This window comes from Miniopterus natalensis, chromosome X, assembly GCF_054644295.1.
Source record: "Miniopterus natalensis isolate mMinNat1 chromosome X, mMinNat1.hap1, whole genome shotgun sequence".
NCBI lineage: Eukaryota > Metazoa > Chordata > Mammalia > Chiroptera > Miniopteridae > Miniopterus > Miniopterus natalensis.
In genome coordinates this window covers 83,195,144-83,208,727 of record NC_142103.1, presented here as the reverse complement: position 1 = coordinate 83,208,727, position 13,584 = coordinate 83,195,144, and the positions used below count along the sequence as shown (strand labels likewise).

The following is a 13,584-nucleotide window of genomic DNA, read 5'->3' as shown; positions in this document are numbered from 1 at the left end:
TTAAGAAATCTAGAATGTTTTTATTAAGTATGTTTTTAATGTAATTCAGTGGTGTTTAGTATGTTCACAAAGTTGTACAACCATTACCCCAACTACATAACTCCGGAAACTTTTCATTGCTCCAGTTAGCCGTAACTTCCCATTCTCTCCTCCTCCCAACCCCTAGAAAACACTAATCTACTTTATGGATTTGCCTATTCTAGATATTTCATATAAGTAGAATCATATAATTTTTATCTGATTTCTGTCACTTAGCATAATTAAGGTTCATTCATATTGTAGCAGGTGTGTCTACTTCATTCCTTTTTATGTCCAAATATAATTTCATTATATGGATGAACCATATTTAATTTACCCTTTCATCTACTGATAAGTCTAATAAGTGTTTTTTTACATTTTTGTTGATTTTTAGAGAGAGGAAGGGATAAAGAGAATCATCGATCAGCTGCCTCCTGCATGCCCCCTACTGGGGATTGAGCCTGAAACCCAGGCATGTGCCCTGACTGGGAATAGAACCAGCAACCTTTTGGTACATGGGACAATGCCCAGCCAACTGAGCCATACTGGCCATGGCTCTAATAAGTTTTTAAGAGTCTTGTACTGCTAGAGAAGCCAGAAGCCTGAGCAAACACAAAACAAAACAAGTCTTTGACTATTTAAGATGTAAAACAAATCCTCTAATTTTAATTTCCAATCTTCTAAGGGCAGCTGAGAAAGCTATGTAGACTCAAGGAGCACATCTTTCAATAACTACTTCAGATATGGAAAGGAGCATAATAGAAAAGGAAAAACCTCCAGAGGGCAGATCTAGGGACTATAAAGAACAGTGGACAGTAGAGTTCCTCCCAGAGAGAAAATCAGGAGCAATTCAGAATGTCTTTCACTCTCAGCATAGGGGCCTGGAAACATCTGCAGAACAGGGTTTTAAAATTGCTACATCCGTCCAGCTGGGCGTGGCTCAGCAGTTGAGTGTCGACCTAGGATCCAGGCAATCGGGGTTCGATTCCCTGTCAGGGCACATGCCCAGGTTGCAGGCTTGATCAATGACTCTCTCATCATTGATGTTTCTATCTCTCTCTCCCTCTCCTTTCCTTTCTCTGAAATAAAGATATATTAAAAAATAAATAAATTAAAAAAAATAATAAAATTGCTACGTTCCAGTAACGTGTGTGTCTCCCTTCTTCCCCTTTCTAAGTAGGAGTGTTTCTTTCTGCCATTATATGTTTGGTGTATGTTAGTCTTCTAGACCAAAAATAACCGGGACTGGCCCTGATGTGATTACCATGCATCACCCAGAGATGCAGGATTGTGAGCTGGATTCATTGATTAGATGGGATTTTGATGGTATCCCTCAGAAAAGGGTGGAGGGTATTCTATATGTGGGAATGTTTTAGATCAGATTTCCTAGAAGTAGAGTCTAAGATTCTTGTTCAAGTGATTTGTTGGGGGCATGTTCTCAGGATAAAGAAATTTAGGAAAGGAAAACAGAACAGGGGAGGAAATCTAAGCAAAGATGTGGTATTATGTATAGAATAAATTCAGTCTAATACTATGAATAGTTCTAGAGCACTAGAATTAGTCTCGCCCTGAAGCAAGGGAGATTGGCCTTTGGAGCTCTATGTCAGTCAGTCATTGGCTGAGGTCCACTTCCCAAGGATAGAAGCATCACCTTCTCCTCAAGAAGGCTTCCCTTTGGCTAAGGACAACTTTCCAAGCAGCTGTGAGCTGTTGGCCAACACAGCAGCTGGGGATGTATGCACCTGCTTGATAAAGAAATCAAAGTGGGGCACCAATAGCATCCACTACAGGAAAGATGGAAGCAAAGGGATATTTGGTGAACAGAAGTGTGGACTGTGGAAGAGACATTTACTGCTCATTGAATGTTTCTCTACATTTCCAAGTCTTCTTTAGAGTTAAAGAAAGGACATATGGCCAAAGGGCTTGAGGAAGTAACATTTGTCAATTTTCAGCCAAAGCATTTAAAAGTCATCCTGTTCCTTTCTTTCTTTCTCTCAGCAATCATAAAACACAAGTGTTGAGATGTCAGCATCTCCATTGGCCTGTGTCCTTAAGTGACTACGAGGATCAGAGCCACCTGCAACACCTACCTTATGGACTCACATTGCATATGTGATACGGAATTTGGAATTGATAAGGATTAGACCTTCAGCAATTGTGAAGCTGGTGAGGAACTGTACGAAGAGCTGTTGTCTCTGCGTATTGTGAAGTCACTGTAGGTAGCAGGGCTAGCAGTCAGAAAAGCTGAACATGAAATGCGAGAGAGCAAGGACAAATAGGAACCCATAAGGACAAACAGAAATCCATAAGGATAAGAATCTGTGGACCCAGTTGCTGTCTTGTGCTAACAAGGTAAGCCAACATGTCATCAGCAGTGTGCACACTCTTCAGTATTGCCTAGCACCTAACACTGACCTTCAGAAGACTACCATTCACCTTTACCTTCTAAAATCTCTTGTTGCCATCCAGAAACTAGAACTACACAAGGAAGGAAATTCTGGGAAACAAAGTTCCAGGTTAGCTAAGTTGACACAGTCCGAAGCTAATGTATGTAGCCTAGTTTAATACATATCTCAAAGGAGATGACAATGTGACACCTGGAATAGGACTTACCAATAGACTAAAACAAGATAAAAATGAAGACCATTTTCTTATGCACACTTGGCTAAGAACATCTATCAATTCTTCAGACAGAAAAAAAAAAATGAATGTAGGAAATTAAACAATTACAGTGCTCTACACAATTTGAAGTGTAGTAGTTAAGAGCACAGGCTTTATAAAGTCAGAAATCCCACTAACAAGCTCTGTGTTCTTATGCAAGTTTATTTTCTTTGTGATTCATTTCTACATCTGCAAATAGGAATAATAAATTTTTTTTCATAGGCTTAGTGTGAAGATTAAATGTGTTAATAAAGAGAAAGCATTTAGACCAGTGTGTAATGCATAAATTCTTATTAAATGTTAATGTTACATATAATCATGCTTTAACCTTATAATAAAATATGTACATTTAGGATTCTCAGCAAATGTCTAGGTTGTCTTCATAAAGTTCTGAATGAAATGTTTCCTCCATATGTTATGTGTCTCTGCCTATTGGTTGTAGGCAAGATTCTGGTGTGCAGAATGGGAAAAACCAAGTCTGCTGTTTCTCTTGCTGAATGCTTCTCATTCAAGGAAGTGTCTGAATCAATATACACCTTATTATCATGAATTATTAACACTTCTATTTATTTATACATCTCAACACAGGACATCTGAACTATAAAAATGATATATTCACATTCCATGAATAATCACAGAGAAAGCAAAAACCATCTTTTTAAAAAAACTCTTCTAATTCTTCCCTGTTTAGTGAAGACCTTCTCAGGTAAATAAAGCCAAATGTTCGAGTAAGTGCTACCGTGGCTTATCAGACTTAATTCTGGATCTGGGATGACTTTCAGTAGAATGTGTGCACATTTGTGTGTGTGTGCACGTGTGTACATTTATGTTACCAAATCAGAGTTTGTATTTAGTAGATTTTCACAGCTAATTTGGCTGATTGTATTTGTTACTTTGAAACATTCAATACCTTTTTGGTGGTAGGCCTGGGGAAACTGGTTAAGGACGTTTATAATAGAACCATTTCCTTTTTGTAACCTAGGTGTGGCTGAGCCTTTCTAATTGTTGTTATCCAAATAAAGGGAAGCCTTTAATAACATATAAAAAATTGTAGACTTGCATCCTATAAAATAGATTTTACAGTATATAAAATATTATCCATAGCCATAACATGTGCACCATATGTATTAGCATATATGAGAAATTGGATGTGGTGAGTAGGATGTGGTCAGTGGGATGGACATCACAATGTACTCGAAGAAGCACATACACATGGAATATCATTTTTCCCATGCTTCACTCTCTACTTAAGTGATAGAAAATTATTCTACCCTTAATAATGCTTCAGTTTGAGAGCTACAGATCACACACACACAAAAATCTCAACTTTTAGACTCTAGTCTTTTACATTCTTACTAACTAAAGCATTGTTAATGGGTTGAATTGTGGTTTTTCTAAAAGATATTTTGGCCCGCCGGGTGTGGCTCAGTGGTTGAGCATTGACCTAACATCCTAGGCGATCGGGGTTCGATTCCCGGTCAGGGCACATGCCCGGGTTGCGGGCTGCAGCCTGTAGCCGATCAATGACTCTCTCATCATTGATGTTTCTATCTCTCTCTCTCCCCCTCTCCTTTCCTCTCTCTGAAATCAATAAAGATATATTTTAAAAATAAATAAAATAAAATAAAAGATATTTTGAAGTCCTAACCCCCAGTGCTTCAGAATGTCATGTCATATGGAAATAGCATCTTTAAAGAGGTAATTAAGTTAAAATGAGGTCATCAGAGTGGGTTCTAATCTGACTGGTGTCTTTATAAAAGAAGAAAATTTGGAAATGGAGACAGATATGCACAGAAGGAAGACAATGTGAAGAAACTGAAGGAGAATGACATGTGAGGACATAGGTTGGAGTGATATCATGTATCTATAAGCCAAGGAATGCCTGAGGCTACCAAAAGTTAGAAGAGAGGCATGGAATGTCTTGAGTGCCTTCAGAGGTAGTATGGCCCTGCCAACACCTCTATTTTGGACTTTTGGCCTCCAGAACTGTAAGACAATAAATTTCTATTGTATTTAAGCCTCCCAGTTTATGGTACTCTGATACAGAAGCCCTAGGAAACTAATATAAGCACCTTTTCAGAATTGTAGTTTCTTCTTCACAGGAAGGAGGGTCTTAGTGAGTACCAATATTTCCTTTATCTTTAAAGTTTTCACATGAAATTGAATGCTCTTTCATAATACCTTAAAATCGTATCACTACAAAAAAATCTCAATTTTTAGACTCTAGTTTTTTACATTCTTACTAAATTCTGTAAATTAATATATTTCTAATATTTGATCCATAATAATCTGAACAATATCAATGACCCCCTAATGGTTCAAGTCAAGATATTCTATTTTCAGGTACCAAAAGGTCAGTAAAAAATGTCCAAAGCAATAGTACTATAGAGAGAAAAGAGGAATTAATGGCAAAGATAATAAAGGGGAATAGTTTAGGGATTAAAATAATTATTTCACTTTTTTGTTGTTATTAATCCTCATCCAAGGATACTTTTTCCATTGATTTTTTTAGAGAGAGTGGAAGGGAGGGGGAGAGACAGAGAGAGGGAAACATCGATGTGAGAGAGACACATCAATTAGCTGCCTCCCACACGTGCCCTGACTGGGCCCGGGGATCGAGCCTGCAACCAAGGTACATGCCCTTGACTGGAAATCGAACCCAAGACTGTTCAGTCTGTGAGCTGACACTCTAACCACTTAGCCAAACCAGCTAGGGCAATCATTTCATTTTTTTTTTTTTTTTAAAAGAAGAATGTTTTTATTTATTTCAGAGAAAGGAAGGGAGAGGGAGAGAAACATCAGTAAGAGTCATTGATTGGCTGACTCCTGCACGCCCCCTACTGGGGATCGAGCCTGAAACCTGGGCATTTGCCCTGACCGGGAATCAAACTGTGACCTCCAGGTTCATGGGTCAACACTCAACCACTTGGCCACACTGGCCTGGCTCCTTTCGCCTTTTCAATGAGAAGCCAAATGACTGGTATGGCAAGTAGGCTCTAAGATGGCCCCTGTGATCCTTGCCTCCTGGTCTTCATGTCCTTGTGTCATGCCCTCATTTTGAGTGTGAGTGGGGTTTGTGACTTGCTTCTAACCAGCAGAATATGTCAAAAGTGACAGGATGTCACTTCCATGATTACGTTGTCACCCTTGTCTTGCCATCAGACTCTATTGATTCTGCCTTGTGGGCTTTGATAAAGAAAGCCGCCATATAGAGAGGCCCTTCCTCAGAATAAGACTGGTATTAACTTCTGTGGTTGCATGACAATTACCATAAACTTAGTAAATTAAAACTACATATATTTATTATCTCACAGTCTTCATGGGTTAGGAGCCCGGGCACTGCTTAACTGGGTCCTCTGCTCAAGGCCTCACAAGACTTCAGTTAAGGTATCAGCCAGTGCTGTGGTCTCATCTGAGGATCGAATTCCTCTTCAAGGCTCACTGGTTGCTGACGGAATACAGTACTTTGCAGTTGTAGGATGGAGGCCATCAGATTCTAGAGGCTCCCCACCATTCCCTGGCACATTGCCCTTTCCATAATGTGGCAGTTTGTTTCTTCAAGGCTAATAGGAAAATCATCTCTACTTCTACTTCTTCCATGTCTGAGTTCTAGAGGCTCTTCAAAAGGACTCACCTGATTAGGTCAGGCCCACCTAGGGTTATTTCCCTTTTGCTTAAAGTTAACAGATTAGGAATTTTAATTATATCTGTAAATCCTTTCACCTCTTCCATATAATGTAACCTAAGAAATAAAGTGATATCTCACTATATTTACTGGTCTCACCCACACTCAAGGGTAAAGGATTTTTCAGGGAAAGTACACTAGCAGGCAGGAACCTTGGAGGCCATCTTAGAGTTCTGCTGACCACAACTGGAATGTCCTATTCCTATTTGTGAGTTTATTTCCATTTGGCTCCTATAGTTTATACTTTGGCAAAGTATTTTTGCAATACTGTACTATTACTACAAGGGGCAATAGCAAAACTTTTAATTAAATTTACCTTTAATAAAATTAGAATTCCACTAAATATAATATTTACACAGAAGGTTACTTTGTAAGATTTCAAAATCACATCTACTCTAATCTAACATCCTTACAACCCTTGTGCATAAAGCACAAAGATGGTATTTCTTTTTCTTTGTTGAATTGGGACAATGATCACTGTAATTGAAAAAGAAAATGTTCAGAAGCTAGAATGGGGAAAATGAAGTTAGTCTGCTTCATTAAATAAGCATCATTTGTGAGCACAGGAAAGCAATGTCTCTATCAGTGTAGACTTAACAGCTTCACCCTTTCTATTCCTGTGGCAGAGCATTGTGTGTTACAGCCAACCTTGGTCACCACTGTCAATGCTAGATTCAGTTGAAATAGCAAGACTGGCTATGTTTGGTTCTCCTGTGGTGGTGATCTGTGGTCAAACACTCCAGATCACACCACATAATCTGCAATGTCTTCATGCCAAATCACCTCCCTGAAAAAAGGAGTGGGAGGCAAAGAAATTTCAACACAGTTTCTCTATAAAGATGTACTGTTTACAGTTATACTGAAATTTCCCTTACTCAGAGGTAAAAGCTTTTTATGGCTTTCAATATTTTAAAATTAGACATATTTTTTTGCCCCCGTTTTGTCAACTGATAACTACAAGTACCCCAAAATTTTATTCATAGTCATCCATTTAAACAGTGGAACTGACCAGATATAGTTTATTAAAATATGCTTATTTAAAACAATTTTGACGCAGTTTTTAAAAATTGCAAATACATTAAAAACTGTTACAGTGTCTTGAGGTTGTAAATATTGCCTTATGAAATTACAAGATGTAAAACTGTTTAGTAAAAACTGTGAAATCTTAATTCAACCTTCACATATAAAAATATATTTTTATGAAACACTGAACAGTTAAGGCCACAACACTTAGAGTTTGAGATATACATATTTTGAAATTGCTTGTCAAAAATATTAGCATAAATAAATTATCAAAACTGGTCATACTATTCAAACCAAATAAAGCATATTAACTTATACCTTCAAGTTTGTTATCAGAAACATTCCTTAAGAAGTCATGTTTTTCAAGTATAAACTACAATGTGCTTGGTGACCACATAAATATGTATTTAAAGTATTACACAGGATTTTGATGTTTTCTCAGTATTTGGGGGTGACGTATCCTGATTATTTTGCCCAATGTGGTTCTGTTTGAAATCCTTCTTATTGCTTTTTAAAGCTATTTGATCTCCTACTGATTTTATCTCTGGAAGTGGCTCATTATTATTCAGCATACTTTTCATACTCATCAATGACAGTCTTTTAAAAAGGTAAGTCTAGAAAAAACACAAAAAATTCATTTCAGTAAGTGAAATATTCACTTAATAGTATTTGGGGGGGTGTACAATTTTCAACAAGTCTTAACATTATTTCATCACATCTTTATGGGGCACCATATGTACATTCTTAGTATCTATAAGCCTTTTTTCTTTTACCAATGACAATCATGATTCCTCCTTGAGAAACTAGCTGGAACATGGCAGAGAAAAGGTAGTTGCCAGGAAGGCAAAAATCCACAGGCTTACTTTTGATAGAGAAATTCTCATCTCAGACTTTTATTTATGAGAATGACAATGAATAAGAAATCTATTGACTTCAAAGTGGCACTGGATCTTTAACCTCTGTATCTGCAGCCTCTAGCCTTGTGCCTGGGACATAAGAGATACCCAATTAATATATGCTAAGTAAATACACATATGAACTAATTCCACAATGAAAAGAAATTCTTTTCAATAGCTGAAAAGCATACTGCTTTTTAAATTAGTTTACGTGGGTGGAAGGAAATCAAGCCAATAACATGATCTTCTTAGTAGCTAACTGTGGATCCAAATAAGTATTGACTACAGTTTAGAAAAGCATATTTGGTAATTTCTAGATATAACAATCACCTACCAAAATATCTCTGCTTCCAATTAAAATCATAGGTTCTGACCTGGCTGAGAAATTTTTAAATTATCAAAACAAAATTCAGTGGCAAATGCTGTCTTGTAGACACCAAGAGTGCAATTCTTTTTTCTTTTTCTTTTTTATATTATCCTTAAAGTGTCTATTTAACTAAGGAAAGGGGATACAAAATCTCAAACACATGTTTATTTTGAAATGTGTTAATGAACTACCTTTGTCCAAGTTTTAAAAAGTTTGGTTTGTTTGGCTTGAATAATGTAAAAAGGTTAGAGATACTGTAGACAAAAATGTCACATGAGAATGATTGAAAAAAATCTCATTCAAGTTATCTATTTCCTTTTTAAAATACGTAGAATAACAGTATATTCCTTAAGTCAGGAATATACTTATTACTGCTTGATTTTTAAAATATAATTTTCATTACCTTTTCTTTCCTTTAACCAAGAAAATGTGTATTTACTGAAATATGTTTTTCTACTAGGTATAAATGAGAATTTAAGCAGAATCAAAGTTGAAGACTGAACTCTTCAGCCTGGCCCTTGTCCTGGCTTAACCTTACCTTTGTCCCATCCACTGGCACTTGGGTGCCCTGCTTGGTCTGCTCCTACAGATGCGTGATATTCTGCCTCCTGCACACCATTCCTTCCCAGGCTCAGCCTTCTCTCCTATACTGTATATCTAAGTCCTACCACTTACAGGCAATGCTGAAGACTAGAGAGGTTGAAAGTCCCTAAAACTTGACCATGTATTCTAGAATACACGTTTTCATTTGGTCAAAGGTGTGTTTTCCAATATTCTTTTTTTTTTTTTTTTTTCTGCTTTACTTCAGTTTTCCTCTCCTTAGGTTTTTATGTCTCCTCTTTCACTTTTCATCTTCCACCGTCATATTTGATTTTTTTTTCCAGGTTCTTTCCCTGAGCTTTTATAATTGGAAAAAGTATTCACAGGAATGCTATGATGCATAGTACAGTATATGTTAAACGTTCTGGTCTACTAGACAGAGAATTAAAAAAGCTCCTAAACCTTGGTCAAATGTTCTGATGATATATCTGCTATAATTCTAAAGATAATTCGAAGTGTCCTTTGACCCAGGTCACAATTATCTTTTGGGTATAATCAAATTTATAAGATAATTTTTATCAAGATAAAAACGGTCATAAGTTAATTTTTAATAAAAGATGACAATATGGGGGTCAGGGCCAAATAGCATGTGAAATTTCTAAAGTAATTCTAAAAGGAATTTCAGAGTGGCATATACCTCCAAAGATGGCAAAAGACAGGCTATTTACTACTCTAAGTGCAGCTTCTGGTTTTATACCTTCACCCTATCCTCTTTCTTACTCCCTTACATTATACAACTCATTGTCAACCAAAAATAATTACTGAGTATTTACCACGTACCAGAAACTATGATAAGTGCTGAGCACACACTGGAAAATAAGATTATCATTTCTGTTCCCATGGAGCTGAAGGCCAGTGGGGAGATAGAGGTTATAGGCTAATAGACATACAAATGACAACTATGTAATTGCAAATTGTGATGAATATTAAGAAGGATAAGAAAAGTGTTATGTGAGAGAATAATAATGGAATATAATAATTTATTTAAGTGCTGCTGGTCACAAAAGGCCTGTATATGGAAATGACATTTAAGATGAGACCTGAAGGTTGAATAGGGACTAACAAGGCCTTTCATTTTTCTTTTCTTCCATGTTTCCTCTTCTACCCTGACATATGGTCTCATGATTATAGAAAGCTCTGAAAAGAGTAAGTGAAAAGAGCAACTTACTTTCAAGGAGAAGAAACATATTCCTCACTTTCAACAACTCCAAAGCAGGTATTAGTCATCTCCTAAGAGACTGAAGTAGCATGTTGTAATGTTTTCTAAACACAACCATCTTTTAGTTTTTCATTCATCTTTTCTATTTCATGGCTTTGCCTTACTCATTTCTAGGCTCTCATGATTATTATACTCTTATAATTTAAGCAATAAAGTTCTTTTATGAATCTTTTTTTGTATGATGAATCAGCATGGATGAGATGATTGAAAAAATATGCTATTATATTTTGGAAGAACTACCTGACTAATAATCTAAAGTCCAATAAATAAATATGCATGTTAAACATGTGAAACATCACCTGAAATTCTTCATGTTTTGGGGCATAAAAACTCATATTAAGAGTTAAATTATGTGGATCATCATATAAAAAGTAGAAAGAGCAATTCAATACTCTGGTATTAATATTAAAATGAGAAGTTCATTTCACTTACCTTCTTTGATACTTTCACGTCTTTACCTGGTGTGGATACACTTTCTTCCAGGACTTTTGAAGAACTGCTCTTTGCGAGCTCACGTATGCTGCCTACAATAGAATATATTTAGAAAATTTTTTCCTAACTAATGAGAAAAAGAAAAGTCCTGATGCTTTCAGTGAAACTCTATGAACTCTGAATTATGGAGTAATAATAAAAGACTGTACCACTGGAATAACGGAAAAGATCCACATTGCATATTTCCTGAAAAGTTAAGGCAAAAAGCCGAGAATGACCTGACCAATGCTATGAAAGTTAGGCGGCCAGTACCCAAATATGGCTACAAAATTAACAGTAAATGCTAGGAAAGGTTTCTGTAAAATATAAATTACTTTTAAAAATTAACCTAGTTATAATTAAATTCTTTTTACTCAAATGGACATGTTATTTTTTGTGTTCCAAATTAATCCACGTTATATAGTTAAATAATGATCTTTAAAGTATACTCATGAAGCGTTCTTTTAATTTATATTATCAACTACTTAAATGTTACATTTAACTTCTTTTTAACATTTTAGGCTATACGCTACGAATACTTAGAGATGATAAATATTTTAACATTTTTCTTAAAATAGTCTAAAACTTACTAGTCTTTCCACAGAAGTTAGAAGGGAAAAAGTATTAAGGGAACTATTTCTTCTCTGCTTAAGTTCAGATCAAATATCTACTATTATGACAGGTATTTTTAATGAGAACACAGTAAAAAGCACACTGTGATGTGATGGTGTGGAAACATAATATAGGGGTCGTACAGCAAAAACACAGATGATTTGGGTGTAGAAAATGTTGGTTTCCTCTGTTCTGTGACACTTGTTCTCTGACATCAACAGCTGGATCTGGGAAAGGATTCCTCTTAAATGTCTGTGGTAAGATCAAAGACTCAGGTCTGAGGTCTGAGGGAAATAACTAGATGGCTTGCTGTGGCTCTAGGCCAGCCTGGTCATTGGTAATAGGGTCTGGCAGTGCTCACCAGAGATACGAATTGAAATGTGCGGCAAAAGCTTAATTTAATAATACTGATTTAAAAGGAAAAAAAGTAGTGAAAAGGCTGTCCTAAACCACTTGAAAATGACATATCAGCAGCTAGGAGTAGTGTTAATATTTTTATGTGAAGAAGCTGTGATGGCTATCAATGAGAACAATTAAGTTCCTGTAACATATTGCATAGCTTGTTATGAGTCATGTGATAGTAAAAAGTATAAAATAGAGTTCATGTGTGTAAACTATACTTACTCGTTAAAGGCACATATATGCATATATATATGTAGATATATATGTATGTTATATATCTAGCCTTTCTAAAGGTATACTTTTGAAGTGAAATGTGCTCACACCTTTTGGATTTTCATTGTATTCAGAAATGGCCGGTTCCTCTTGGTTGTTTTTTTTGTCCTATAAACAATAAAGAAACAATATAATAAAAAACATATTTGTGCTGTGCTAGAAAACCTAGTCTTGCTTTTTAAGCAGAGTTCCAGAGTCGGCCTCTAGCTATTAACATAAACGTGACAATTAATTCGCTTTGCTGGGCTCTTGCCTTAGATGCTGAGTGATTGCTAAGGTCACTCCTAGCTTAAAATTGCATGATTCAAAAAAATTTGTATGATTCAAGAATTCTACTAAAAGAATATTCAGGAATATCAATCGGTATATGATTTCGCTCAGCATCTTACAATGTCAAATTGTAGTTTAATGAGTTCTATGTTAAAGAATTTTAGGGACCACCCTAACTGTAACTCATAAATGTTCCTTATAAACAGAATCCTTCCTTCCCTCTTTAAAAAACAACAACAGGGAAAAAAAAGCAGTAACTAATAGAACGTTTTTCTCTCAGTAAGAGTAAGGAGTCTTGGAAAATAAAATCAAGGAAGAAAATGACCTCTATAATACAATACCATCTTGTAAATTAAAAATACATGCACACAAAACAACAAACAACGTGTTTTACAGGTACACATTCATATAAAAGGACAAGCATGTTTCAATGGTTGTCTATGTTAGGGTGAAGGGAAATAGGGCTAAAAGGGGACTGATTTCAATAAAGAGAGAGGAGACTTGCCAAGACCAATGATAACAGTGTGTCATAAATGAGAAGGCATGACTAATTTAGTGTTTTGCACAAGAGGTCCAAAAAATGAAAACAAAAATGAATCAGTACAGGGTCATTCAGTTTGGGTTTCTGAATTCCGTATCTCTGAAATTAATCCAGAGTTAGCAAATGAATGATTTCAAACCTACCAACTATCTCCTAGCAGGGTCACTATTATTCAAAACTGCCAAATGGAAGAGATGTTTTTGACATCCCTAGCTCTGCCTTTAGGATGGCTTACCTCCTCCTCTTTCTCCCATAAATAATTCCTTCTAGACTGCATCTCTCCAGAGCTGATCACCACCTCAAATACTGCCATGAACAACTTTAGCTTGTCCCTATACATGTAAACGCACACATGTATGCAGGAACCCACACATTCCATTTCTGCCACCAGTACAGTGCTCCTAACTTTGTATTCTTCATTATTTCAGGGACCCAGTGCTGAACTTCATTGTTAATTTCCCAACAGTACACTGTGCTATACTGGCCCACATAAGTTGGTTTCCATTCATGCAGGGAACAGAAGCTACCAAGAAGTATGGAAAGAGG

At 36.2% G+C, this 13,584-nt stretch overlaps 1 protein-coding gene across 3 annotated transcripts in view; it reads right to left on the bottom strand.

Moving 5' to 3' along the window:
- Nucleotides 1–1,091: 1,091 nt before the first annotated feature.
- The window catches only part of LOC107524954 (X-linked retinitis pigmentosa GTPase regulator), a 55,779-nt gene continuing 43,286 nt past the window's right edge, over nt 1,092–13,584 (bottom strand). For all 3 annotated transcript variants that reach the window (XM_087829469.1, XM_016197022.2, XM_016197023.2), the window contains 3 exons: nt 12,278–12,335; nt 10,902–10,993; nt 1,092–8,001 (listed from right to left, as the gene is read on the bottom strand). In XM_087829469.1, the coding sequence (XP_087685595.1) occupies nt 7,795–8,001; nt 10,902–10,993; nt 12,278–12,335 (357 nt within the window). In that variant the 3' untranslated portion in view covers nt 1,092–7,794. The remainder of the gene's footprint in view (nt 8,002–10,901; nt 10,994–12,277; nt 12,336–13,584) is intronic.